The sequence below is a fragment of the Apodemus sylvaticus genome, chromosome 5 (genome assembly GCF_947179515.1).
Source record: "Apodemus sylvaticus chromosome 5, mApoSyl1.1, whole genome shotgun sequence".
In the NCBI taxonomy this organism is placed as follows: domain Eukaryota; kingdom Metazoa; phylum Chordata; class Mammalia; order Rodentia; family Muridae; genus Apodemus; species Apodemus sylvaticus.
The window spans coordinates 142,013,456-142,040,704 of record NC_067476.1 but is presented as its reverse complement, the minus strand read 5'-3'; the positions used below and the strand labels follow the sequence as shown (position 1 = coordinate 142,040,704).

The 27,249-nt window shown below is 45.3% G+C and overlaps 1 protein-coding gene across 2 annotated transcripts; it reads right to left on the bottom strand.

The window, feature by feature from the left end:
- Window positions 1–4,543: 4,543 nt before the first annotated feature.
- On the bottom strand, window positions 4,544–25,918 carry Aar2 (AAR2 splicing factor). Of its 2 annotated transcripts, none has more exons than XM_052184106.1 (4): window positions 25,857–25,918; window positions 21,686–22,486; window positions 16,647–16,876; window positions 4,544–5,780 (listed from the first exon to the last, which is right to left on the bottom strand). In XM_052184106.1, exons 2-4 carry the CDS (start codon window positions 22,440–22,442, stop codon window positions 5,613–5,615), a joined length of 1,155 nt encoding a protein of 384 aa, XP_052040066.1. In that variant the 5' UTR covers window positions 22,443–22,486; window positions 25,857–25,918; the 3' UTR covers window positions 4,544–5,612. The 2 variants fall into 2 exon arrangements, with proteins under 2 accessions (XP_052040066.1, XP_052040065.1); XM_052184105.1 differs by lacking the exon at window positions 25,857–25,918 and adding an exon at window positions 25,558–25,848.
- Between the last annotated feature and the right edge of the window lie 1,331 nt (window positions 25,919–27,249).

The window sequence follows — 27,249 nt, the reverse complement described above, 5'->3', positions numbered from 1 at the left end:
ATCCTAATCAGTTTATAATAGCAACTTTCAAAAGCACTAGAATGTAACACTGTATTTTTAAGAATTGCATAGGTACAATACCTTAGCATGTTGTAGCAAAATATAATCTTAAATCATAGTAATATATAAAGCTCTATACAATGTAACTAAATATAACTTTAATTTTTATCAATATACAAAGCTAGATACCAATGTAAGATTTTTGGCTTACTAATACTCTTAGATAGAATGATCAAAAACCATCCACCCCACTTTTTGGGAAGGGGCATAATTATCTTTAAATTGCTTTCTTACTGTTTTGGGGTGTTGTTTTTCTTTTGGAGGCCCAAGAAATTTGGCTAGTCTTAAGAAAGCTAGCTTTAACATTTGCTGTCCAGTCTCTGCATACTAAGAAAGTTCAGGGCTTAACTGACGTCCTGGCTAGAATGGTCTGTGATGCTGGACAATCTAGTTAGCCATTTTGAAATTGTTGTGGATAGAGATTTTTGAGCAAACAGTTATTGAGGCAGCCTGAGGTAGGGTCAGGCAGGATGCTGGAATAAGCATGCATCTGCATCTCAGCATCCTCAAGGATGAATCCTGTCAGGGCTGCATTGACTTCATTGGTGTCTATAAACATATAACTCTCACAGGTAATATACATTTCTGCATTAACATGTATGGAATGTGCAGTGAACACAGTTCAGTTAAAGATGAGACTCTACTCTCTGTTCAAGCAGGTAAGGCATTTGTTTTTCTTTATAAGTTAGTTTGGACTGTATAACCAAACTAACATAAACTTTTATCCATGTCATTTGAAATGATGGCATAAGTCTTGAGAGTTTTGTAGCCAAAGATTTATTGGCCTCCCATAGCTGGGGTTCTGGCTGAAGACGTTTTCGTCTCAAAGCTGTTCCCATGTAGGGGGATCAGCGAATCATGTTACCAGTCCTGTTTGATTTTCTTGATCTCTTTCCTTCTGTCTGCAGCCAAGAATTTCCTCCTCCCATGTGTGGTCCAGTGTCCCAGAGTCCCAGCTCGTCTGGGCTGCTGGGTTCAGGACCTCTGTCCTTATGTAACAGACCGTGCGCCTGTGGAGTAGTGGGATAGACTGAAGAATGGGCTGAGGCGTGCTGTAGGGAGGCAAGAGCAGCCAGCCCAGAGGGAGCCCTGATGATTCTGGCTCCCTTGTACAAGAAAGAAGACACTGGTCCTAACTAGATCACAGGTGCTCTGGTCTGGAAGCAGTTAAGTGAAGGATCCACGCAGTGTCCAGTGAACAGGGACCCCACACATGCACGTGCCAGTTAACAGAAGAAATGCTCAAGTGGCTCCTGACCCTCAGGTGTGACCACAGCCTACTGGTGCCTGGCTTACCTGATGCTTCTGTTCAGAACCATCCTGAGTCCTCCACTGCCATCCTGTCTCCCAAATCTGAGTACTTCCTCACTTCCCCACCTTCCCACACAGTCCATGGATCTGTGAGAATCAGAAGGGCTGTCAGAGCCTCCTCGAAGAGACTGGGCGAGCAAATAGACAATAAAAACTACATGAGGTAGTCTGTGACTTCAGAGAATGAGGGGTGACCCGGCCTTCTGGGGGTTCCCAATCTTCCCGAATCAACACACAGAGCAGGTGGGGTGCTGTCATTACCCTGGCTGGGTTACCTGGTTGCCTCTCACCTGAAGAGTAGCATTAGCTCCTCGCAAGTTTCCCTGGCTCTACCCTACACTATAGTTGTGTCCAACACAGCAGTCCAGGTGCAAGTCAGTTAATGCCTCTCTTCTACCCAAACGCCCAGCTACAACAAACAGAGCTTTGAGCTACAGACAGTCTGGTCAGCTCCGACCTGAGTCCTACTCTTCCCTGCTCTGATTGGTCCACTCTCCCAATCCTAACCTGGCCCCTGGACCCCGGCCCCCAGGCCGTGTTCTGTGTCATTCTGCCTAGAATACTTTCTCTGCTACTATTTGTTCCTTTCTAATCTTTGCTCAAAAATGACCCTATTCAAGTGGAAGCATCTCCACCCACCCTGCTAGGACCCTTAACTCCTCATCTCGCTCTCCTCACAGTCTATAGCAGGAGACCAGGACTTTAGGAGAGAGAGACCTGAGCTAGCACCAGGACCCACTTCACAGGAAGAAAGGTCTAGATGGGTCTAATGGGAATAGGCCTGCCCGGAGGAGACACACAAACTGAGACGTCTGTGGTCAGCATGAAATGGAGACTGTTAAGGACCACAAGGGTTTGGGGATCCCTTGGCAGCTCAGGTGAGCATGGCCATTATCCGGTAGTGTGATCCAGTGTTGGTTTTGACCACGGCTGTTTCCAGTCACTTCAGCAGGGGATGGGATCTCAGTTAAGCCAAGGCCTGATGATTTGGAGAGCCCAGCATGTCACAGTGCCCTGGGAATATTAAATAATATTTACAAGGGATGACGTTGGGGACATAATTACTGACAGTAAGAGGCAATCAACGGCAGGGAAGTCTTCCACTGTTCAAGTGGTGAGATGTGACAGCTAGGCTCCGAGGAAGAAGGGTTGTTAAGGAGGCCGGCAGGAGGGTTTGGCAAGCCATTGCTGCTGCTGGTTCTGTTAATAGGATAACCCAGCCGTGCAAATAAGAGCCGGACCCCAGGAGGCCTGCATTTGAGATCTGGAAACCAGGGCAGGTCTTGCCAACAGCCTCACTTCTGGATGTGTTGGAACTGGGAAAAGAGTTCAGAGATCAGCTATCCCGAGGATTCTACATTGATGGCTTCTCTTCTGTAAACACGGCAAGCTTTCAGTAATAATTACCTTGTTTTCAGATTCCTTATTTATCACACAGGATGGTGGAGTTTGATCCCTTAGACCAACATGGTGGTGAGAGAAAGTTGATTCCTGACAGTTGTCCTGAACTCCATAAAAATGTAAATACATACACACACATGCAAAGAGAGACAGACACACATATACACAGAGGGACATGCAAAGACCCAAAGTGCTATCATTTCTGCTTCAGACATTTCAGGCCCCAGATATTCTGCCTCATATAAATGTAATAACTCAGGGACAACTATTAATATTTGGAGGAACCTGAAGATTTTTTATCTGAACCCCCAATTCCAAGCTCTCTTCCATATAAGGAAACCTACGCTCCCCCCAAAAAATGGTCACATAGTTGCTAGTCAAAAAAGCCAAGGCCTGGACCTTGGCAGGGATAGAAGGGAAGGAAGGCTGCCTTACACATAAAAGGGTAGTGAAGAGAAATCATAGCTGTGAACACAAGACAGAGTAGGCCATGGGAGCCCGGAAGCACAGGCTTGACTCGTGTCCTCGGTGCTTACTGCTGCGTGACCCTGGGAAAGTGATGCTCTCAGAGCTCATTTTCACACAAGGCAGACAGGGATAACTGATGATTAGACTTGCTGCACAGTTTGCTGTGAACATTTTTCAAGCAGCAGCTTCTCTTGTTCAACCTACTTTAAGTATATACAGAGAAGGGTATCTGGGGAAACCCAGGTTCACTTGGGGAATGGTCCAACATCAAGGTGCCTTCTTCAGAATGACCATGCAAGGCACATGTTGCCCTAGAGGTACTGCTCGAATCAAGTATGATGTGTTACTGCTTGACAATGTCACTCAAAAAACAACAGAGAGAGCAGGGGAGGAGTGAGGGGGTTTTCGGAGGGGAAACAAGGGGATAACATTTGAAATGTAAATAAAATATCTAATAAAACAACAACAACAACAAACAAAAGCTGAATGTATCTTAGAACTAAAGCTCTTAAATCTGTGTGGAGTATGACTTGACAAGTGTCCCACCACAAATCACTGCTTCTGAGGGCACACCATGGGTGGTCCTCATCTGTCACCATGCGGATGCGCCTATGCTGGGTACTGCATATGAGCGGAAAGCTTGTTGTAGTCTGGTCTCCTTCCTGCAGCACATCCTGTGTTAGTGAACGTATGGTATGTGTTAGGTGCACTTGTGTGCAAGCATGTAGAGGTCAGAGGTTGATACTAGATGTCTTCCATCACTTTCCACCTTATTTTTGAGACAGGGTCTCTCATTGAACCTGCAGCTTACCAAGTTCCAGCTGACCAGAAAGCCCCCAGGACCACCCAGCCTCTGCAGCACTTTGATTAGTGCTGTGCACTGCCGCCCTGGCTTTTCACGAGCTCTGGGGATCTGAAGGTCTGCATGCTTGTATACCAAGCACTTAACCCATTGAGCCATTTCCCCAGCCTCAGGCACAAGGTTTATACACACTGCAGTCTGCATCAGAAATTCATTTGTTGGGATCTGCACTTTTAACACAGTCCCCAGGTAGTTGTGATGGGTGGGCTTTGTGGAAAAAAAGGAATAGCAATTCCCACAAGGTGAGAATTCAGGTTAAGGTAGAGCTACAGGGTGTGTCTCTCTGCAAAGAGGCAAAGCTGGCTGGCTGCCTTCTCCAGAGACTGCAGGGGGTGAGCAGGGTCTTCTGGGTGGGCTCTGCAGGTAGATGTGTTGTCTATAGACAATGGCTTGGCTACTTTGGAAACTGGGCAGATTAGCTGTAAGAGACTCACACGGGGATTAGTCCCAACTCAAAGACTTTAATGTACATTATGCTCTTGGAAAAACATCTCCAAGGAAACAGAGGAACCAAAAGTCTTAAACAGCAGGACTCTCACTCAGAGGCCTGCTGTGATCTCAAGCCTCCATAGTACAGCAGAGAGTCTGAGGTCAGGGTGGAGGGCCTGGGAGCCCTTCTTGAGGCAGAACTCTGCCCACACTGCACAATGGGTGTGCCCTCAAGACTCCCTAACACCAGAAACGTGCTGGCACTCAGAACCCCACAGCAGGGCTGGGGAGAGTTAAGCTACCCAGCTATCTCCATGGCTCTGAAGAAAACCAGACTTTAACAGGGCCTAAGCAGGCTCAGAGCAAGAATCTCTCCTTTTGCTGTTGAGTTCCATGTCATCAGAAGCATCATGGTAGCCTTAGTGGAAAATGGGGACACTGGGAAGCTTCCACCTCCTGCTTCAGTGAGGCCCCAGGATGACAATGGCAGTAGCAGGAGACCCCACATCTGGTGGCTGACTCAGGTGTAAAGGAGGTGTGGCAGATGAAGCTGGCTACCTGCCAGACTCACCCACCATCTTCCTTGTCTCCTGTTCCCAGGCTAGACTCCTAAGAGGTCAGTGGCCCGAGTTCTGGGTTTCCTTCCATTCACAGGAGCAGGTAGAAATTCTATACAAACTACATTCAACTTCAAACCTACATTTAACTTAAAAACTCACTGACTTAATACCACAGACCCTAGGATGGATCTGGTTTCTTTCCTCTTTTAAGCAGCTATGGAATAAGCAGCTAGTTCTTTTGGATTTAATGTTCATTTTCTTATTGTCAGAAGGAATTAGTCTGTTGCTGGGGCAGGATTCATTTTGACCTCTTTTTTTCCTGAAATTCAGCGGCAGGGCCAGGCTACAGGGAACCACAAATGGCCACTTTTGCAGCAAAGGAATGTATTTACTGGTGAACACAGGTTCTGGCTCCATCTTTGCAGGACCTGACTGGATCACTGCGCTGGAGGATTCTAAGACAGATGAATCAGGGAGACGCTGATGAGGGAAGGGGTCTCCCATGGCTTGAGGATTTGCAGTTAGGCCGTCTCGATGCCCTCAGGGAGCTCCACCACCACTGGGGCGCAGTCTTCTGGCTCTGAAGCGAAGTCCCAGCGGAACTTCTTGGTCAGGTGGGCTTGGAACTTTTCTGCTTTCTTCCTCAGGGTGGCTTCTACAGCAATACTGCAGGCAGAAGAGAAGAAAACCTACAGAGAACAGAGGGTAAGTTACTCCTGAGAACAGGGGGCCAAGAAAGCTATGGAATTTTCCTCCTGGTGTTCGGCTCTCCGGGGCGTAGATCAGCTGCTGCTGGCACTGCCCCAGGACACCTGCTCTGCACCCCCCAAACCAAGAAGGAAGACACTGGATCAGGACTGGAATGGAAAATCACCGTGCTGAGCAAAGATGTACCATGACAACTAAGGCCATGACAGTTGCCACTACGACTCCACCTGGGGTGGGATGAGGTGTGAACATCTACAGGGCACCCAGGCAATAACACAGAAGGTGACAGAGTATACCAGGTGTTGTAAAGAAAAGTTTGGGGAGACCATAAGCCCTTGGATCCTGTAAAGTTCTAGGCCCTCAGCCAACAAGGCTGAATTGCTGCTCTAATCTTCTAAGTGGGCCACAGACTGTCAGTTTGTGGCTTCTATTCCTCTTAAAAGGTATCTTTAATGTTCATTTTAAAAAGCATTACCATTGTTTAAATCGTGGTAAAACAGTTGCAGCTACCATTTAAACTATTTTTAAGTGATTAGCCAGTGTCAATATGTAAATTCCCACTGTGCAACTATTACCAATGCTCATCTTTAGAAACCTCATCTTCTCCAACTGATACTCTACCCACAACACACCAATCCCCTCTCACTCCCTTGTTCTACTTTCTGTCTCTGTGAATCTGACTAGAGGGGAATCATAGTATCTGTCCTTTTATCATTTAGCCCGTCTTCAAGGTTCATTTATATTGAAGGACACATCAGAATCTCCTTTCTTTTAAAAACTAAAGAGTGGAGCTAAACATGGCAGTACAGATCTTTAATTCCAGCTAGGCATGGTGGTGCACATCTGTAATCCCAGCTAGGCACAGTAGTGCACATCTGTAATCCCAACTAGACATGGTCGTGCACATCTGTAATCCCAGCACTCAGAGGGCTGAGGCACAGGAAATTCAAGCTCAAGGCCAGCCTGGGTTACACAGTAAGACCCTGTCCCTAATCTTCCCCACTCCCAATTCATACACTTATAGGCTAGCATGTTTATATGTGTTTATAACACACACATATATTCTCTTTCTCTTTCTCTCTCTCTCTCTCTCTCTCTCTCTCTCTCTCTCTCACACACACACACACACACACATTTACCTTTTAAAGGGGTTTTATTTTTATTTGTGTGTGCATTTGTGCCTCTGTGTCTGAGTACGCCCATGCTCACACAGGTGCCTGCAGAGGACAGAGTGGGTGCTGAATGCCCTGGAGCTAGAGTTACAGGTGGCTGTGAGCTGCCTAACATGGCTGCTGGGAACTGAACCCAGGTCCGCAGCAATTAAACCCTAATCCAGCTCCTCAGCTTCTGGTAGTCCACATTCCGTTTGCCATTCACCTGTCAGTGGCCATTCAGGGTGTTTGTATTTTAGGTACTGAGAATAAAGCTTCCATGAATACAGCTGTACAGACACTGGAGTCTTACTCCACCTTACGGGACACTGTCTGCACAGCAGACGTCACTGCCAGCAGAACACAGGGCTCTGGTTCCCTGTGGCCTGCTCAGCGCATCTTTGCCTTACTTATTTATCTCTGGACGACAGCCCTTCTGATAGGTCTGATAGCTATCTTGGTGTAATTTTGATTTGTACTTCTCTAATGATTAGTGATGTTAAACATATCTTCATGAGGTTATTGTATATTTGTATATTTTCTTTGGCCAAATGTCTACTCAAGTTCTTTGGATGTTTTTAGGTTGGGCTGTTCAATTGTTGAGTTACATACATTCTAATACTGAGCTTATTTTGATGTCCCCACGAACCGTTTCAGCTGATTCAAACATGTATGAGGAACAATGAGGAAAAACAACAATTTTTACAATTTTACAATTTTTTACAATTCTATTTGAAGGCTATTCGAGTTCCTGAGAATAGCAAGCCTACTACTTCTTAAACCTTACTGTCTCAAAGAAGTTTCAGACAATCAAACTGTACTTCCACCATGCTCTGAGAAAAACATACCAAATGTAGTTTTATTATTCATTTCAAATTAACTGATTAGTTTTTTTAAGACAAGGTCTTTCTATGCAGCCCTGGCTGGCCTGGAGCGCAAAGAGCTCAGCCTGCCCCTCCCTTCCAATGCTGGAATTAAGGGCACGTGCCCACATCCACCTCAGCACACATACTGCCAGGATATGGCATGGAAAGGTATTCAGTCACCCAGAAGGGAATACAAAGGCTTTCGTCTGCCGCTGTTACCCTCCAGGCTACTGCAGACCCGGCCATAGGGCACAGCAACTGTGATTCAGTCTCCTCCAGTTGTAGCTGGTCTGTACACCACTTGGTTTAAGGAGCTTGTCTGACAAAGGCAACAGACAGACTCTGCAGCTGATTCCAAGTGGCAACCCCACCTTCTCCACCACAATGGGATCAGGACTGCAACAGCAAGCCAGTGCGACAGCAAGCCAGAACAGTCACTTCTGTGATCTGGGTAGGAAAGCTCCTGTGTGCTTCCCTGAGCCCAGGGTCACCCCAATCTCACTGAAATAACAGGCTATTTACAGCTGATCTCATACAAAGCAGTCCACAACAGTGGCTCTTTCATACCTGCAGTATGGACTCCTGGTACTCTAACAGAAAAATTGTTTACTACACAGAAGAATGAAGGCGACCTCGGGCTCAAAGAAAATTTCTTTTTGGCTCTTCCGCACAGTTTCTGGCACTGGATGATTGTCCATTATGTGACGGCACTGGAGATCATCTGGATGAGCCTGCACACCAGGCCCCAGACTGCTGCTGCTTCTGAGACGTGCAAAGGCCTAAGCTGAAATGAGTTGCTCTGAACGCTGCTCCTCTAGCACTGGGTCTGGCTTCCCTCACGGCCTGTCTATGTCACACTGGCTTATGCCTTACAGAATAGGGAAGGAGTCCTAATTACCAGTGTGTCCAACACAGCATATCACCCAGAGCCTGGCATGGTTAGGTAGGACCCCAGGATGCCCCAAACAGAAAGAACCCCACACAGATTCAAATTGTTGCTCTTGCCAATAGCCGGAAGTGAGAGGCTGGAACAAGCTGCGCCCAGAGTCCTCACCCACCCTCCTCCCCCTTCTGAACATGCCTGAGAAGAAAATTAGTCGTGGGCACAAGCAAAGTCTCTGCTCTTCTCTATTAAACTTCTAAGTTGAAAGGTGTTTTGTCTTTGTTGTCATTTAAATCTTTACTACAAGCCTAGAAGACTGGAGGGCAGGAGATTAATACGCCCATTATACAGATAAGGATGTTGGGTCACTACACCAAGCTCAGCATAATCTGACCAAGCTGGTTCAGTCAATCTTCTTCTTCACCTTAATCTTGTCTTCAGCCCTTCTGCTGACGTCCGGCCTTCACGATGCTGGTTGCTTAGGGCGCTTCCCTTGTCCGATCTCCAATATCATGGAGATATTGCCATGGGAGCAGCTCCAGTCTGGATTTTTGCTGCATTGACCCGTGTCTGCTCGCTGACCAACATCCACAATTTATACAGGTTGACAGTTGGGCAGAAGCTCTGGTTCCTCTTCAGGTAGTAATGCCTCATACCAACTTTCCCCAAGTGACCTGGATGACTGGGAAGGGAACCCTCTTCAGAGCCTCACCCTGAGTAAGTTTGTCTTCGCAGTGATCTCCAGGTGAGTAGAAATGTTTACTACTGTAAACACTGACACAGCAGGCACGGGATATAATTTTTGAACTAGAAGTCAGGTCACTCACTAGCACCACCCTTTTAAAAGGTTCCCTAAAGAAATAGGGTTGACAGAAGCCAACACAACTTTGAACAAGTTGACCTGATGTATGTTGTGTGTCACTAACCAGGTGACTGTGCCAGAGAGCCCACAGCTGGGAATAAGGTCAGCAGTTGTTCTTTGAGGCCTCTAGCATGCTAAGGCAACGACAGTCAATCTTATCATTTCTCCACTACAACCTTCTTCTGTCTCAACAGAGTAAACACATCCTTGATCCTAAACTTTTAGTCCTGCCCCGTGGATGCTTCTGCAACTGTTGTCTGCTGGTCTCCAGAACCTGGGCCACAGAACCACAGTGACTGCCAGTTGTAAAGACCAACTTTACTGAAGCACACCTGCACACAATTAAGTGTTCCCATGGCACTGTCTGACTCACTCGGGTAAACAGCCATAACTGTGCAACCAGTGAACGATTATACACTGGTATTGGATTTCTTTCTTTCAGAATCTAGTTCTCAGCCAGCAGCCTCTGGACTTGCTGAAGCCTCATCACACTCAGGTCTCAGGGCAGGTTGGTCACCCTTAAAAATGCTCTGGTGCTGCCCTTCTTCCCTCACCCCTACCTTTTATTTTTATATAATTTTTCAAGCTTAATAATCAATTTGTTTTTGTCTAAGATACTGTCTCAGTGCGTAGTTTAGAAAGGCTTTGAATTCACTGTGTAACCCAGTTTGGCCTCTGATGTTCAGCTCTGCCTCAGCTTCCTCGAAAGTGCTGGGACTACAGGTAAGTCTTATCACATTCTGCTTGATGGTTAAAAATCAATTCAGAAAAGATGTTTAAGAGTATTTAGTTAGGGCTTGGTACACAACTTAGTAACAGAGTGATTGCCTAGTACTGGTGAGGCCTTGGGCTCAGTTTTCAGTGACCCTCCCTCCTGCAGGGGATACTTGGGGAGGGCATTTATTCAAGCAATAATTTATCCTGGTTTTTTAATTTTTGGATTAATTTCATGCTTTCTTTAGAAAAATTAGTAAATATCTAGTTACTTTATTCTCTAATGTAAAATCATGTAAAGATTTCTTTTCTTTTCTTTTTTTTTTTGATTTGGATTTTTTTGGAGACAAAGTTTCTCTGTAGACCAGGCTGGCCTTGAACTCAGAAATCCGCCTGCCTCTGCCTCCCAGAGTGCTGGGATTACAGGTGTGCGCCACCACTGCCCGGCTCATGTAAAAATTTCTAACAGCAAGAAAAAATGAATCATCTTAATTTTGGCTGATTAATCTTGGATTCTGTTTTTAAAATACTTTTAAAACAGTATGATCACATTTTACAAATGAATGCATTTATCTAAAATAAAAACCATAGGCCAGGCAAGGTAGTGGCGCACGACTTTAGTCCCAGTACTCAGGAGGCAGAGGCAGGTAGATTTGTAGGTTCAAGGCCAGGCTAGGATACAGTGTGACCTTATCTCAAAACAAAATAAACAAAAGTCCCCCAAGCCCAAAAAATAAAATACCACACTTTAATTATTAAATCTATTATGAAGTGGAAAAAAGAAAAATAAACCCAAAACCAAACTAAACCAAACCAACCCCAAAACTCCAGTCATAAACATGAATGCTTTTTAAAAAGCAAAGTTTGGTAACTGCACAGTGACTATATCACAGAGGATAGCTGAGTCTGTCTTATCCTGATTTTTTTTTTCTAGTTCAAAAAAGAAGCTTCCTTAAAAAACAACAAAACTGCTCAAGTGACTGACGTACAAAGGAAACAGGTCAGAGGAGCATAGGTGTCCCCGTAACTGAGTGGTATTAGAGGCAGGACTGCACAACGGCAGGGACAAGCTAAAGAAAGTGGAAAGCACCAGGAGTCACAGCTTCTTTTACCACAGGGTCTCTGTGCAGTCCCGACTGTCAAGGAACTTGTTATGTAGACCAGGCTAGCCTGGAACTCAGAGAGAGTCCCTGCCTCTGCCTCCCAAGGTGTGTACCAGCACTCCTGGCCTCATGTCTTTATTTTTTTTTCTAAGAATTACATTTATTTAATTCATATGATCCCATGTGTACATAGCATGCATGTAGAGTCAGAAGACTCTTTCTACCACGTGGGGTCCTGAGGTCAAACTTAAGTCAACAGCCTTGGTGGCAAGCACCTTCATCTGCTGCGCTCCCTCCCCAGCCTGAAATCATGTCTTTCAAGGTCAATTCAGAAAACCTGGGATGTTTCAACTGGAGCTATATTATATATAGGGCTCTCCTACAATGGGCTTCAGATCCAAATCTCAGCTTTGTGATGCCCCGTTCTGAGTGTGAACAAAGAATAAGGCACGTACTACCTATATGATGGGATTGTATACCCAAGGTCCTGCACTGTTTTGAGGGCTAAATGAGACAATGTATATTGAGCATTACAAAAGCCAGTTGGTGGCAAAGGAGGTAGATAAACCTATTAGAAATGTTTATGATATGAAGTTGGAAAGATGGCTCAGTGGTTAAGATCACTGTCTGCTCTTCCTGATGATCTGGGTGTGATTCCCAGCACCCCCATGGTAGCCCACAACAGTCCACACTCTCAGTTCCAGAGAAGCTGACATCCTCTTCTGGTCTCCATGGGCACTAGGCATGCAAGTGGTGCAGAAACATACATGCAGGCAAAACACCCAGACATTAATTTTTTAAAAGTTTACTATAAAAACATTGTAGACATTATTGACAATAGGGATGTCGCTCAGTTGGTACCTTCCTCACAAGGACCAAGTCCTGGGGTCCATCCCCAACATCATATTACCTGCACATGGTGGCACATGCTAGTAAACCTGGCACCTGGGAGGTAGAGGTAGGAGGATCACAAGTTACAGATCATGTCTGTCTATAGTGAGGCTATCATGAGATAAATTAGACCTCACCAATCTCAAAAATAAGACAAAAAACAAAACAAAACAAAACAAAAGCCAAACCCCCTATGAGTGGAACTGTTGGTGACAGCACCAAAAGAGTGGTAAAGCGTGAAGCGTGCCGGCAGTGCGTCTACGGCTGTGACAAGGCAACAAGTCCATGGGCTGTGTGATCATATGCCTGTGCAGTCAGCAGACGCAACCCTGGCTTTGTGCATAACTCTTTCCAACACACTATTAATTCCAGATTATCTTTTTATTGAAATTATGGTGAGTTAAGTTGCTTTAAATGAAAGGGGAAAAAAAGCTTTTTTGTAAAACAAATAATTTTTTTCCCAAACCAAATTTGTTTTTTTTTTGTTTTTTTTTTTTATACAAGGGATTTGTAAAAGCCTGTAGCATTTATTCAAGTGTCTCACATGGGAAGGTTGGAGGGAAAAAAAATATCAGTAGCTGAGGCCATTATGGGGTTGATTTTAGCCCTGCTAATGTGGCTGTCCTTAACGTCTATAAGTGCTTACACATACACATACCGGCCCCTTTCCACGGACTATGGACATTCATGTTCCTAAGCAAGGAAGCCAGCTCCATTTGACTAGCGGAGAGAGTGCAGCGAGCTAAGGAAGGTCTTAAGGCCTGAGTCGGTCAGCCACAGATTTCCCAAGGGAGGGCCTCTGCGTGGGGGTCAGAGTGTCACTGTCAGGATGGCTCATAAAAAAAATAAAAAACAGTTTTGTAAGATCCTAGTTCACACTGGCCTTTTGAAATATCAATATCCCTACATAAAGCTCTTCTGGAATCCCTCAAGCCCCTCAAATATTAACCCCAGCCATAATCTGCCATTCCCTCTCTGACGTATCAGACGGCCTTTATGACACTTTACTGTTTCTTTGTGTGCCTGTTTTTTATTTTCTGAGATGGAGTTTCTATGAAGACCAGATTGGCCTGGAACTCACAGATCTCCGCCCGCCTCTGCCTCCCACGTGCTAGAATTAAAGGCCTGTGCCACCACTGCCCGGCTGACTTTACTGTTTATACACGTATTTATTTGTTAAAGGAATTATAAACACTTCACATGTGAAAAAAACAAGCAGTAGCATGGTCAAATGTCAAATATTAGGTGTTGACTAGGTGTTGAAATGACCAATGAGAAAAAACTGCAGGCTTATGGCTTTGTGGAAAACGCTGTGTTAACTTCAAGAAGCACAACCCTTGAGAGGCAGAGACGAGGCATAGCTTCACCCAGAGAGAGTACGGGCAAGGACATGGCAGACCGGGGAGAATCAGGCTCTGTCTAGAAGGCATGAAATATGGATGTAAAGTTTTGGTTATATGAGGTTCCAGAGAACATTCTAAAAACAAGCTTATAGTCAATACTGCTTTGAACATTTCAAATGTGCTAAGAGAGGAAATCAGACTCAGAGGACGTGCTTTTTACAATTAAAACAAAAGAAGACTAGGTACAGTGCTCATGTATATGTTCTAGGTGCTTAAACTGATAGAATTTATGCCAAGGAGTTCAAAGCCAGCCTCAGAAACAAAACAAGATCCCATTTCAAAAGAAAAGAAGAAAAGAGAAGCGAAGAGAGGAGAAGAAGCGTGGACCAGCATGGCCTGTTTGGGCTTGCCGTGAAGCCGTGAGCAGGCCACAGCCATCGATTGCCTGGATGGAAGAAAACACCTGTAATCCCAGGACTTGGGAAGTAGACAATGCAGGATCTGAAACACAAGGTCATTCTTTGCTACAAAGGGAGTTTGAGGCCAACTAGAGCTAGAGACAGTGTCAAACAAAACAAAACAAAACAAAACAAAACAAAACAAAACAAAACGCCCCAAACAACCAAGTGGCATTAAGTTTCTTGTTCAGAGATTTTTTTCAAACTCGAGCCCTGCACCATCCATGGGTATGAGCAATGCAGCTGAGCCCTTGATATGTTTTGCAGATCACTGCTGCACCACAAGCGGGAACACCATGGCCTTCCTGTGCTTGTGTGACAGCGGTCACTCACATCGTGAGGGCAGTACCTCATTTCCTGGGGTGCATCATTCCCCATGGCTGCAGCCACTGCAGACGTGAGTGAGCACATGATGATGCCTCGCACTGCCTGGCAGCGCCGTGACATTGTGAGGAGCATGCCCATAGAGATGGAATAAAGATCTAATGTGTGTCCCACAAAGAGCAGAAAAGGGCAGTTTGGTGCTTCTGAAGTAGAGCACAACAGGCTCAGGCCATCACTTACAGATACACCACCACAGTCATAAGTCCTCCAAATGCCAGAGTTTCCAGGCAGCTACCTGCTGCCTAACTACAGAGACTCTTCCAATAGCACGGCGGCTCTGGAAGAGTGTTCTGTACCTTCTGAGAAACAACATCCACATGATTTTGTATTGGGGGGGGGGGGTCACAGCTGTATTCAGTACTAATATTTTTTCCAGTGCTGAGAATTGAACCTAAGGCCTTGAAATTGTTAGGCAAACACTTATCAGGTGTGTTTCTTCATTTGAAAAATGAGAATGATCTGGTCTATCCAACAACACAAGATGGTTAGTTAATATCAGGGGCCAGCCTGGTAGGAGCTAGAATCACCTGGGCATGCCTGTGGGGATTTTGTTGATTAAGGTTGACTAGGTTCACTGAGGCACAAAGCTCCACCCAGTAGCCCCTAGGCTAGGATCCTGGAATGTGGAGAGAAGCAAGTGAGCTGAACCCAGGCATTAGCCACTCTGCTTGTGCACTGTGGAAGCCGTGCGAGCGGCTGCCTCAAACTCCTGCTGCTGGTCTACCCCACTACATCCTCCTTTACATTGCTTTTATCAGGTTACCTTATCACAGCAACAGATCAACTAACGTAGACATCACACAACACAATAACTATGGTTGTCTGCTACCCAATGGCTTTAACACATATTAGTTTCTTCCGTGGGCTGGAATGAGAGAAGCTAGACACCATCTCACATGGGATGGGCCTTATGGGGCATCACACGCAGGAGAAGCTGGCACAGGAGCTATGGGAACAGACAACTAGCTGCTTCTGTCTCTGCAAAACCTGAGAAAGTTACAAAATGTGAATGACAGAGGCTGTCCCAAGTACATAAGGAATGGGATCTGTTTGCCAAGGGAGGAAACAGTACAGGATGAGGATTCTAACTTGTTTGAAGCTCTTTCCCTAATTACCACTCATAATGAAAATTTAATTGCCAAGTTAAAAGCAAATTTTACTGTTTCTGTCAGAGAATCTCTGTAGAAACTAGCACATTTTGTTTGAACAGGAAATCAAAGTTGCTTTAATGCTTAAATGAGATCTAAGGAGCTGCAGATGTTTCTTTGGGAATAATGAGCTTCAAAACTTGGCCTCACTAGGCTGCATCAACTCACAGCTTCAGCAAGAACTAGAAGCTAGCGCTCTGGCTTACTGTAGTTGATCCCCCTGGGTTCACGCCTTGGAAGTTCATGTGTTTGGTGATTGTAAGAGGTGGGGCCTGGTGAGAGGTTCTTAGCTCACTGGGTAGTGCTCTTGGAAAGGATATAGCAATAGTGGGGTTCTTTGATTGGTTTTTCACAGAAGTTGTCACTGGTAAGGCCACCAGGTCTTAAGCTCTGAGCCTCCAAAACCAAGAGCTAAATACACCTCTGCTGGGGCTGTGGACAGTTCTTCCTTTAAAAGCACTCACCGCTGGCGCTGGAGAGATTCAAGATGACTGACTGCTCTTCCAGAGGTCCTGAATTCAAATCCCAGCAACTACATGGTGGCTCACAGCCATCTGTAATGGGATCCGATGGTGTTTGAGGACAGCTACAGTGTGCTCACATACATAAATAAATAAATGGCTTGCTGCATGGCTTGATGCCCTGAGCTCAATGCTTAGAACCCACGAGACTCCCACAACTTGTGCTCTGACCTCCACACACATCCTGTGGCACATGTGTCCACCCTCACACACTACATTTAAGAAATAAAAAAAATAAATTAGACTGCCTCAAATATTCCCTTAGAGTAATAAAAAACCAATAATACAGTTGGTGGTGGAGAGGATACAGATTCTAAGTACCTAGTGTAGGCCCTTTGTGGGTGATGTGCGGAGAGACAGTGCAGACAGGGGTCTCTGGCAGAGAGGTGCTTACAACACAGTACAAGACAGAGAAGTAGGAAACATCAGGAAGAGCAAGAAACAAAAAGGTGACCCACCAGATGGTGGTCTCCCATGGGTGCCCTCCTGATGAATCACATGGGTGTCAGCTCAGAGTACTCACCTGTAAGGTACTGGTGAGGAAGTTGTCCTGGGAGACAATGTCCACAAAGAAGTCAGCAGGGATCTCAGCAAGCTGGTGGTACAGGATGGAGATGAGGCTGACGTACAGGTCATGGTGCTTCACCATGGCAGATTCAGACCGACACAGGAGGTTCAGGAGCCGTTTCCAGTGCTCAAACGCCTCATACACATTGCCCAGCAGGAAGCACACAAAGGCAAACTGGAGCTCACCTGTGAGGTACAGAGAAGGGCTAAGATCCTCAGAGCACAGAGCCAGGCTGACACTTCCCTACAGGATTTACAATGCTGCCACCCACACCACACCTTAGCACCAGAGAGCCTGTACCCTTGTCATCCTATAGACCTTAGAATGGAATTCTTAGTTTTTTTTGTTTTTGGATTTGGTTTTTTCGAGGCAGGGTTTCTCTGTATAGCCCTGGCTGTCCTGGAACTCACTCTGTAGACCAGGTTGGCCTCGAACTCAGAAATCCGCCTGCCTCTGCCTCCCAGAGTGCTAGGATTACAGGCGTGCACCATCACCGCCCAGCCTAGAATGGAATTCTTCATCCAGCAAGTACTCAGCAAACATCTGCTGAACTGCTATCAGTTTAAACCATGGGCCACCAATCTGTGGCCCGGTATTTACTCAAAATTAGGCCACAAGAAGAGAGGTGGTACTACTACACAGCTGGTGCTTTAAGAGGTGGGCCCGGAACCTGCCTCCGCCCATCAGAATTACTAGATCTCATTAAGAGCAAAGCCGCCCAGGGTTAGAAGGGTGGCTTATAGAATAAGACTAGTCGCTGCTCTGCTAGAGGACCAAAGTTCAGTTACTAGAACTTGCTACAGGCAGCTAAGAGCCACTTGTGACTCCACCTGCAGGGGATATTCTAGCCTCTGTGTGTGCCTGCACTCATAGACACACGCACGCATGCATGCACGCACACACGCACGCACGCACACGAGGCTTAAAATAATAAGTCCTAAAATTCAAAAACAAGAAAGTAAATAAGTAAAGCTGTATGTGGGCACACTGTCACTGTCCTCAGACACACCAGAAGAGGGCATCAGATCCCATTACAGATGGTTGTGAGCCACCATGTGGTTGCTGGGAATTGAACTCAGGACCTCTAGAAGAGCAGTCAATGCTCTTAACCGCTGAGCCATCTCTCCAGCCCCTAAGGGTAGTATTTTACAATTAACATCTGAGTCACTGACATGGTCACCTCTTAGTGGCTACTATTCTGTATCCTAGATGACATGAGTGACTCTAGGGCTGATGAACAGCTGTCATTATACACCACACTCAGTCCTTAGCCTGATTCCTCTAGATCATCAGGAAAGGTAGCATCTTCCTCATCTTCAGATGAGGTCAAAGGTGTGTCCAACATTGTATAACTAATGTTTTGAATAATGGAAGAATGCTCTAACAAATTTGATGCTGGGTAGGAATATGCCTAGAGTCTCCCACAGCAAGAAATCCCTAAGCTCTTATTGTAGGGCTAGCCTACCAGTCAGCTTAGTTTTGTTTATTTAACCAGAGGGCTCTGATTCCATCTCTGTGAGCAGCCTAGTGGCTAAAAGCATGGGCTTTAGAGCCAAACTACCTGGATTCAAATCTTAGCTCTCCCACTTAGCAGCAGTATGACCTTAGGCAAGTTACTTAATCTGTTTATGCCTCCATTTCCTTATTTGAGTATTATAATGAAGAGTAAATCACTTACTACAGTGCATGTTAAGTGTTTAGAATATATGGGGTACACAGCAGCACTCAGAATGCTAGCTTCTAGTCTCAATCTCCAACTGATGCCTGTCTCCAACAAAGACCTAATACTCTGGAAGCCACTGTATGTGTGCAAGCCATTAGGGTTCTGCCTAGCAAACAGACTATATCTGAGTGGGACATAGTGGGTTCAACCTGTAATTCCAGCACTCAGGAGGGAAGAGGCTGGGGAATCACTGCCACTGCAAGTTCCAGGATTCTGGATTACAAAGCAAGACCCTGACTCTGAAGAAATGACCTCAGGCTGACTCCCAGATACACCCTCTGACTTCAAAGGTGGCCAAATTTAAGCTATGTATATATGGGCCTTAAAAAAAAAAGAATCAGCAAATATCCCTTTATTTGCATGGTGTTTGATTGGTCATTAGTAAGGGCAGAGAAAACTAGTTCCCAGATTCCAGCCAGTGGAATCTTTTCAAAATACAGTAAAATTTTCTTTGCATAATGACTTATTTCTTTGTTTCGTTGTACCTGGTTAAACTGTGAAACTAACATTAGCATATTCTTTTGTATTCACAGCACTAATTTACTGTTACTGATTTGAAGGGGCATGTTGAGAAAGGGTCTCACTAGCCAAAGCGGGGCTGGAGGGGAATTAACATAAATTTGTGAGTTTTTGACATTGTGTAAAATTTAAACTATATCAGAAATAATTTCAAGGAGTTGTTACCAGCAAATTTGCTCTATAACAAATTTTTCATCACGTATGTATATATGTATGTATCTCGAAATATCAAAACAAGGTGGTCTTGGGTGGCCTGGAACTCCCTATGCAGACCAAGCTGGCATTGAATTCATTGAGATCTACCTGTCCTCCCTGTGCTGGGATTCAAGATGTACGCCACCCAAGCCTGGGACAAATATATTCTGAATATTGAAATGTTTAAGAGACAGAAAACAAGATTCTTGGGCTGGTGAGATGGCTCAGCAGTTAAGAGCACTGACTGTTCTTCCAAAGGTCCTGAGTTCAAATCCCAGCAACCACATGGTAGCTTACAACCATCCGTAATGAGATCTGACACCCTCTTCTGGTGTGTCTGAAGACAGTGTACTTACATATAATAAATAAGCCAGGCGCATGCCTTTAATCCCAGCACTTGGGAGGCTGAGGCAGGCAGATTTCTGAGTTCGAGGCCAGCCTGGTCTACAGAGTGAGCTCCAGGACAGCCAGGGCTACACAGAGAAACCCTGTCTCGAAAAAGAACAAAATAAATAAATAAATCTTTAAAAAAAAGAAAACAAGATTCTTAATCATGTTTAAGCAAGAATTCATGGATTACTCATATAACATAGTATGCCATGCATTACAATGCACCTATTAAAGATTTATTTATTTTTTAGGTGCACTGGCGTTCTGTCTGAGCATCTGTATGAGGGTGCCAGATCCTCTGGAACTGGCATTACAGACAGCTGTGAGCTACCATGTGGGCGCTGGAATTGAACCAGGGTCTTTTATTGGAGCAGTCAGTGCTGTTACCCACTGAGCCATCTCTCCAGCCCCATGATGCACCTATTAAAATGTCCATTTTATCATCAGTTCAGCCAAGGATATAAAAAGGTCTATAACCAAACTTCTAAGCAACCTTCACCAACAGGAAGTTCTGTGGATGCTCTGGACAGTTAATAGGCAATAAGCACAGGCACTAGAGGTGTAACAGGCGCTGGGGAGATGCTCAGTCCGGGAAATGCTTGTCTCTCAAGCACGTGGACCAGAGTCAGGTCCCAGACCTGAGATTTAAAGACTCAAGTAGTGGCACAAGCGCTCCCACTCCCAGCACTGGGGAGGCAGAGGCAGGGAGGTGCCCACCCAGGGACTGCTCCCAGCCAGCCTAGTCTGCTTGGAGAGTCCTAGGTCAGTGAGACGCCCTGTCTCCAAAGAATAAGGTACAGTACTTTAGGAACAATACCCCAGAGGCTGACCTTTGGCCCCCATATGTGGCATGTGCATAAACACACATTAACAGCATGTCAAATGTTTGCTGTCACTAATATTCAGAAATAGAAAGATGGCAGCTTTTCAACCAATGAGCTGAAAAGGCCCTTGCTAAGATTCCATGCTGAGTGCAGTCTAAGGTGGTGAACTGCCTCCTACCCCGTGCTGAGGAGGCAAATCTGGCAACTCTTCCACAATTCAACCCTAAACCAGGTTCCTTCCCCACAGTGCTTATGAGGTTCTATTTATAACAGAAAACAGGGGCACCTAAGGAGTGGCCACTGAGAACTAGTTCCATAGCTCTGAGCACTATACAGCCATAAGCAGGTGAGCAGTGATGGGGAAAATGCTCACAGCCCAGTCCAGCCCAGCCCAGCCCAAAACACTGCTCTCTGATCCTGTCTCTATGAAAATCACATACACTCCTACAATAAAACTGAAGTGAAAGGACTGAAATCTAAAAGACAAGCAAAATACATAAAAATACACAGGAAAAGGAGAGAGAGAAAAGAAAAATGCACTCAACCATGAAAATAGATATTTCTAGGTACAGGATTGAGTAAATTTTATTTTTATTCTGTGATAAGTGCATTTTATTTTAACATTAAGAGTGCAAGTAGCAATAAAACTATAACAATTCAAGTAAAAATAAAAGTCCTGGTCTAAGCCAGTGCAGAAAAAAAAATTTAAGAACTCAAAAGCAGGGGCTGGAGAGATGGCTCAGCGGTTAAAGAGCACTGACTGATCTTCCAAAGGTCCTGAGTTCAAATCCCAGCAACCACATGGTGGCTCACAACCATCCATAATGAGATCTGATGCCCTCTTCTGTAGTGTCTGAAGACAGCTACAGTGAATTCACATATAATAAATCTTTAAATAAATAAATAAATAAAAGGAAGAAATCAAAACTCTTGAAAAAAAAAGAACTCAAAAGCAAACTGAGGTGTCAGGTGGACGCTTCTAGGAATACAGACAGATCGGGCCCAGTCAACAGGAGCCTTGGGCTCCGATCTCAATGTGACCACTCTATTGGTCAAATCCTTTCTCTCTGCAGAGGTAGGCTATGTCAGCAATGATCGAACATGGGATTATGTGCACAGGCTCATCAAAGATGCTCAAATTATTAGATAAGACAGCTAGCCAGCCAGCTGGACCTGTTACAGATCTCGTGACTTAAAATCTCTAGGTTAAGGTGAAGATGCATTCTAGTGACTACTAAGAGTCCGCCCCCTTTTAAGAATGCTGGGCTAGATAACCCAAGATGAGCCCTCAATTCTAAGTACCCCCACTAGCATCCTTCCCCCAAAGCCTAGTTCCTTCTTACCAAGTACATCCTGGGGGTTGCCAGGGAACTGCTTGCTGAGCACAGTCTCGAGGGCGTAGCTCAAGTCCATGCTGTGCCTGGTGATCTCTGCTGGTGTGGCGCCTGCAGGGAACATCTGAGTGGGCAACTCTGAGAAGCGGATCTCTGTCCCAGCCCTGGGCTTCATCTCAGGCAGCCGGGCTAAGCCCTCTTGGTAGCTTTTGCATTCAGTGCCACAGAGGGGCAGGTTCTGCTCCACCCTGTCCTTGGTGTGCTTCATGGAAAGCACAGGCAGCACGTCTGAGAAGGCGCAGATCTGCCGGCTCTCTGGCTGCAGCTTCTCCACGGTGGCCTCACTGATGAAGTTGGTGAGTGAGATCCATTTCTTGAGTGTACCATATGGGTAGGGTCCCAGAAACTGGTCTAGCTCCGGGAGATTGGCTCTCATAGCTTCTACTTCAGCCTCTGGAGCTGGAGACAGGTCTACTTCTTCCTGAACTGCGTTCCAGCGCAGGACTGTCAGCCCCCGCTGCTTCAGGCTAAGGAAGAAGCCCATGCGAGGGCCCACCTCCCTGGGATTGGCCTTGTCCACAGAGCTGTAGTAGAGGAAGTGCACGCCAGGGGGGATCATCTTCACACCCCGGAACTTGGGCCCCACCTCCCAGGAGTTGTAGTCAATGCCAAACTCTGTCCCCTTAGGCATGTTCAGAATGACCACAGTGGCTCCTTCAAAGAAGAGTTGCTTGGCTAACTCAGGATCCATCTGCATGGAAGCCATGAGGCCAGTGGAGGGTAACCAAAAGCAGGCCTCTTCTCTGTTTCCTAGAACAGCAGAGAAAGAGAGGGCAGGGAGAGAAAGAAAGAATGAGCTGATGAGAATATGGGAAAAGGCTACTTCATGTCTTGCACATTCTCTGTATCAAACACTGAATTAGATCCTGACAGAAATTAACTCCCTTTAATCCTCAAGGCAACCCTGCATCTGTCTAACAGATGAGAAAAGTCAGGGTCAAAGAGATTTGGGGATTTTGATTTAAGGAGCCAGAGTCTTCATCCCACCACTCCAGGGGCACCACATAAAGACAGGTGGTTACATAGTACTAAAATGAAACCTGCCTGCTGGCACTGCAGGCTTATGCCCACTGCCCATCAGAGATCTCTCAAAAGCAGTGACGGTGACAGGGCAGTGGTGACGCATACCTTTAAATCCAGCACCGGGAGGCAGAGGCAGGCAGATTTCTGAGTTCAGGCCAGCCTGGTCTACAGAGTGAGTTCCAGGGCAGCCAGGGCTATACAGAGAAACCCTGTCTCGAAAAACAACAACAACAACAACAAACCTAGAACAATGCAAAAGTCATCTTAAGCTACCATTCTACCTAAAACACGCTGCTGGAGAATACCATAAGATCTTTTAAAGATAACCAAAGCAAACCAGCTACCTAATCTCCCATGAGCATCTCAAGTTAACACAGCATTTGAGGATCTCTCACTTATCAGAAGCCGAGCTGGAGATGAGGGAGAACAAAGGGCGGGCCTCCTAGTCTCAAAACAGCCTTCCCGGGTGCAGTGCCACATGCCAGTATTCCCAACCCCTGCTGGACCAAGGCAGAGAGATCAGGAGTTCTAGATCACCCTTGATTGCTAGAGACTGTCTCAGAAATCAAACAATAAAAACAAACACTGGTGAGAACACAGTTCCTCGAGTAGAGTGCTTGTCCATTGCACACAAAGAATCCTTAGAACCACACCAAGAAAACCAAATCTTTGATAGACAAGACAGAGGCAGGAGAATCAGACGTTAAAGGCATTTTCTCAGTTACATAGTGAATTGGAGGCCAGCCTGGGACACATACACAAGACACTGTCTTAAAACAAGGAAACAATCACAAAACGAAACTACCCCAAGTCCAGGGATCAAACAGCTTCGCACAGAGCCACAATCCCTCCAGAGGAGACTGACATGGCAGGTCTACAGTAAGTATTTATTTTATCCACATTTAAATTCCCTATAAGGTCATTTTGATTAAAAACAAAGGGGTTGGGGGTTGCTGGCAAACGCAGGGAGTAAAGGCACTTGCTTTGTAAGCCTTCCCACATAAGGGTGGAAGGAGAGAAGAAAACCCACAAAGTTGTCTAACCTTCACGTTTGGCCCGAATCTGACCCACCACCCCATCACTCACTCACTCACTCACTCACTCACTCACTCTCTCTCTCTCTCTCACTCACACACACACACACACACACACACACACACACACACACACGGTGTTAAAACAACTGTGTAGCAGACACTGTCTCTGCAGTATTTGTGAGAACGTTTTCAGCATGAACCAATTTAAGCCAACCAACTACTTCAACTTTTACTAAACTGAATACTGAGTCACTTACTAGTCCAATGGACAAACACTCAGATTACAGGCACTATACAGGATCTTTACTGGGCCCTAAAAGGAATATCCACAGAATAAGAGATATTTGTATTTTACACAGAGGTGGCCTCAAAATTCACAGTCAGAAAATTCAAGTGCTTGTCACTGTTTCTCTTTTATTTAAAATAAACAAACAAAAAGTCCTTTTACAAAAAATATTAGGAGCACACTTTGTCTTTAAAAAAACCAAAACAAAACAGGAGAAAGAACTTTAAATCAGCATTCTTTTTGTTTGTTTGTTTTTAAGATTTTTTCAAGACAGGGTTTCTCTGTGTAGTCCTGGCTGTCCTGGAACTCATTCTGTAGAAAAGGCTGGCCTCGAACTCAGAAATCCGCCTGCCTCTGCCTCCCAAGTTCTGGGATTATAGGCATGCGCCACCACACCCAGCTTTTTTTAAAGATTTATTTATTTATTTTATATATGAGTATACCACCATTGCTCTTTTCAGACACACCAGAAGAGGGCACCAGACCCTATTACAGATGGTTGTCAGCCAACATGTGGTTGCTGGGAATTGAACTCAGGACCTCTGGAAGAGCAATTAGTGCTCTTAACCACTGAGCCATTTCTCCAGCCCCTAAATCAGCATTATTTTTCAAATTGCAAGACATAACTTAGTTAAGAAATCATTTTCAGACATAAAGCTAATCTGAAATAATGGAAAAAAGTTATACAGAAGCCAGATGATGCTGAATTCCCTGAAACTGGAGCTAGAGGTGGTTTTAGCACCACGAGGGTGGTATGAACTATATAGTCCAAGTCCTCTGCATGAGCAGGCAAGTCTCTTAACCACCAAGCCACGGGTCCAGCACCAAGAAGTGAATTTTTAAGCTATCAGAATGCCATGCATAACAAGGGTAGGAATGGTGGTTCCATGAAGATCAGTGCTTGTGTGTGTGTGTGTGTGTGTGTGTGTGTGTGTGTGATCACAGCATAAAAGTCTTCTGACTGTCCGTCTCACAGTCAAAACAGTCTGAAACATACAAATGGGATACATCCTTCACAACCCTGCAATACAGAAAGACACCTCCTCAGCCTAGTCTCCACCTTCCAAGAGTGGACAGTACTTAGTTCTCAATGCGTTCATTCTCTGACTTTAGGGAACATAAAATTCTTACTATGGCCTGAAAACGCTGCATGAATTACCCTTGGCAACTCTTCAGCTTATTTAATACGACCCCAACCCGAAGGACTGTTTCCACCACACTGGCTTCTTTCTGACCCTCAAAACAGAGAAAACTGCTCACAGCACTTTGTCAAACATTTTTTTTTTTAATCTTAGTAATGCCTCCCCGACCCGGGACTAAGTCAAATTTTCGGTGATTATACTCAAAAAACCTTGTTGCCGTTCAATTCCAGTGACAGGTGCGTAACTTTGTGTACTTGACTGAAGACTGTCAAGTTCACAAGACTCAAGTCCTAGATTCCTAGCATATACACGAAGCTTAGAATTTTTACTTACTATAATTTGCATTTAAATAAAGCCAGGAAGCCGGGTGGAAGCCACGCAGAACCAGCTCGACTGAGTACACGTTCTCTGGTTCCCAAGTTCCACAGTTAAAGGGGGAAAGGTTACTTCGTGAGCCCCAGGGAGCCTGACCGCGGTGTCCCTGGTGATCGGTTCTCAGAAAGAAAGGCCTCCTGAGACACCAGCTCACAAGTCCAGACTCCGCCGGCGCGATTCTGACACAAAAAGCGAGGTGGCCCAACCACTTATAACGAAACCAGAGGACGAAAGGAGCACCAGGAGCCTACACTCACCGTATCACCTCACACTCGGGCTCCGCGGAAACGGGACGGAAGTTCGGCTGCCTTGGCCCCGGATAGGTGCTACGGAAAAAGTGTTCCGGCGGAGTCCCGGGTCTTAGAAGAAATGGCCCGGGATTCCAGGTTCCTCACAATAAAGCACCGCATTTTCTTCATACTGTTTCACTTTACTTCCTGAATTATGAAAAACGACCTTAACTAAACTAAACACTTTATATCCCCGTCCAGAAACATACTCGCCATCCACAGTCCTTTGGTCTCAAGCAGACACAGGCTGGCCAAAAACAGAGGCCAAAGCATGGTCCAGGTGTTGGCACACAGTTGCCACAGACTGGCTCAGTCATGGTTGGCCCTCTGTAGCCACATTTACTATGCCAGTCACCATGTCAAAAGTTCCCTGTTACCTCCAAGACCCAGCTTCTAGACACATTCATGCCTAGTTTAGACCAAGGCTGTTGCCTGAAGAGAGAACCAGTCCCTTCAACAGCTACCATAGCAGTTCCTCTGGCAGTGACTACCCAGTGTTTTCCAGGCCTTACCAGAATACAGCAGTCAAGCTATAAATGCACACTGAGTGAGGAAACCTGCCTGTCATTTTCTTCTCTACTTCCTTAGAACCTAGCACATAGCCCTCATAAATGGACTGTGTATTTAATAACAAATCAAATAATGTGTATAGTAAATGACTATTCATAAATGTACTGTGTATTTAATAACAAATAATGTGTATAGTAAATGACTATTCACAGGCCTAGCCTTGTGCTGGCTGAGTGGTTCTGTCCATCATAATTCCATCAAGAACCAGAGCCACTGGGAGATATATAGACACGACATCTAGTCTTTTCACTAACCGTAGCCAATGTGTGACCCTCCTCAAATCTTGTACTGACAACTTTACCGACCTGATTGTAAGCTTGTTAATCTGTAAAGACAGGATTATCAAAGGCCTTCAATCTTTTCTTCGGGTGACTTTACCAAGACTGGCTGTACCTATGATGGCTGACAGAGCAGAAGACAAATAACCTTCATTATCACCCATCTGCTTCTTAAGTGGCCTACCTCCATCACTATGATAGTTGTCAATGGAAAGAAGCCATAAAAGTGTGCCCAACTTCCTGGAAAAGCCTTGCTATTCCCAGAAAGGACACGAGTCCCTCCACCCCCTTTACTGGCCATAATTAATTAATTAATTGCACCATACCTGCATATCTCTATCCCCCAGTTTGTCAAGGCTTGATCTGAGTTTATCTCCCATTCCTGTTCCTAACCAAGTCTAAGTCTCCCTTGCTGATAGATGTGTCCTCAGTCCTTTTACTGGTGGTACATTCTGAGAGAAGAATGACCAAGTATGGGGATGAAAACTTGGTGATTAGGATTCTCAATCTAC

What these genes read in the sequence shown, in the direction of transcription:
- Aar2 (XM_052184106.1), bottom strand. Translation starts at nt 22,442, where the DNA reads ATGGCTTCCATGCAGATGGATCCTGAGTTAGCCAAGCAACTCTTCTTT. An exon ending in CAACCCCCAGGATGTACTTG is followed by an intron (nt 16,877 to 21,685) that starts GTAAGAAGGAAC and finishes TGTACCTCACAG; the next exon opens with GTGAGCTCCAGTTTGCCTTT. An exon ending in TCCTCACCAGTACCTTACAG is followed by an intron (nt 5,781 to 16,646) that starts GTGAGTACTCTG and finishes TGTTCTCTGTAG; the next exon opens with GTTTTCTTCTCTTCTGCCTG.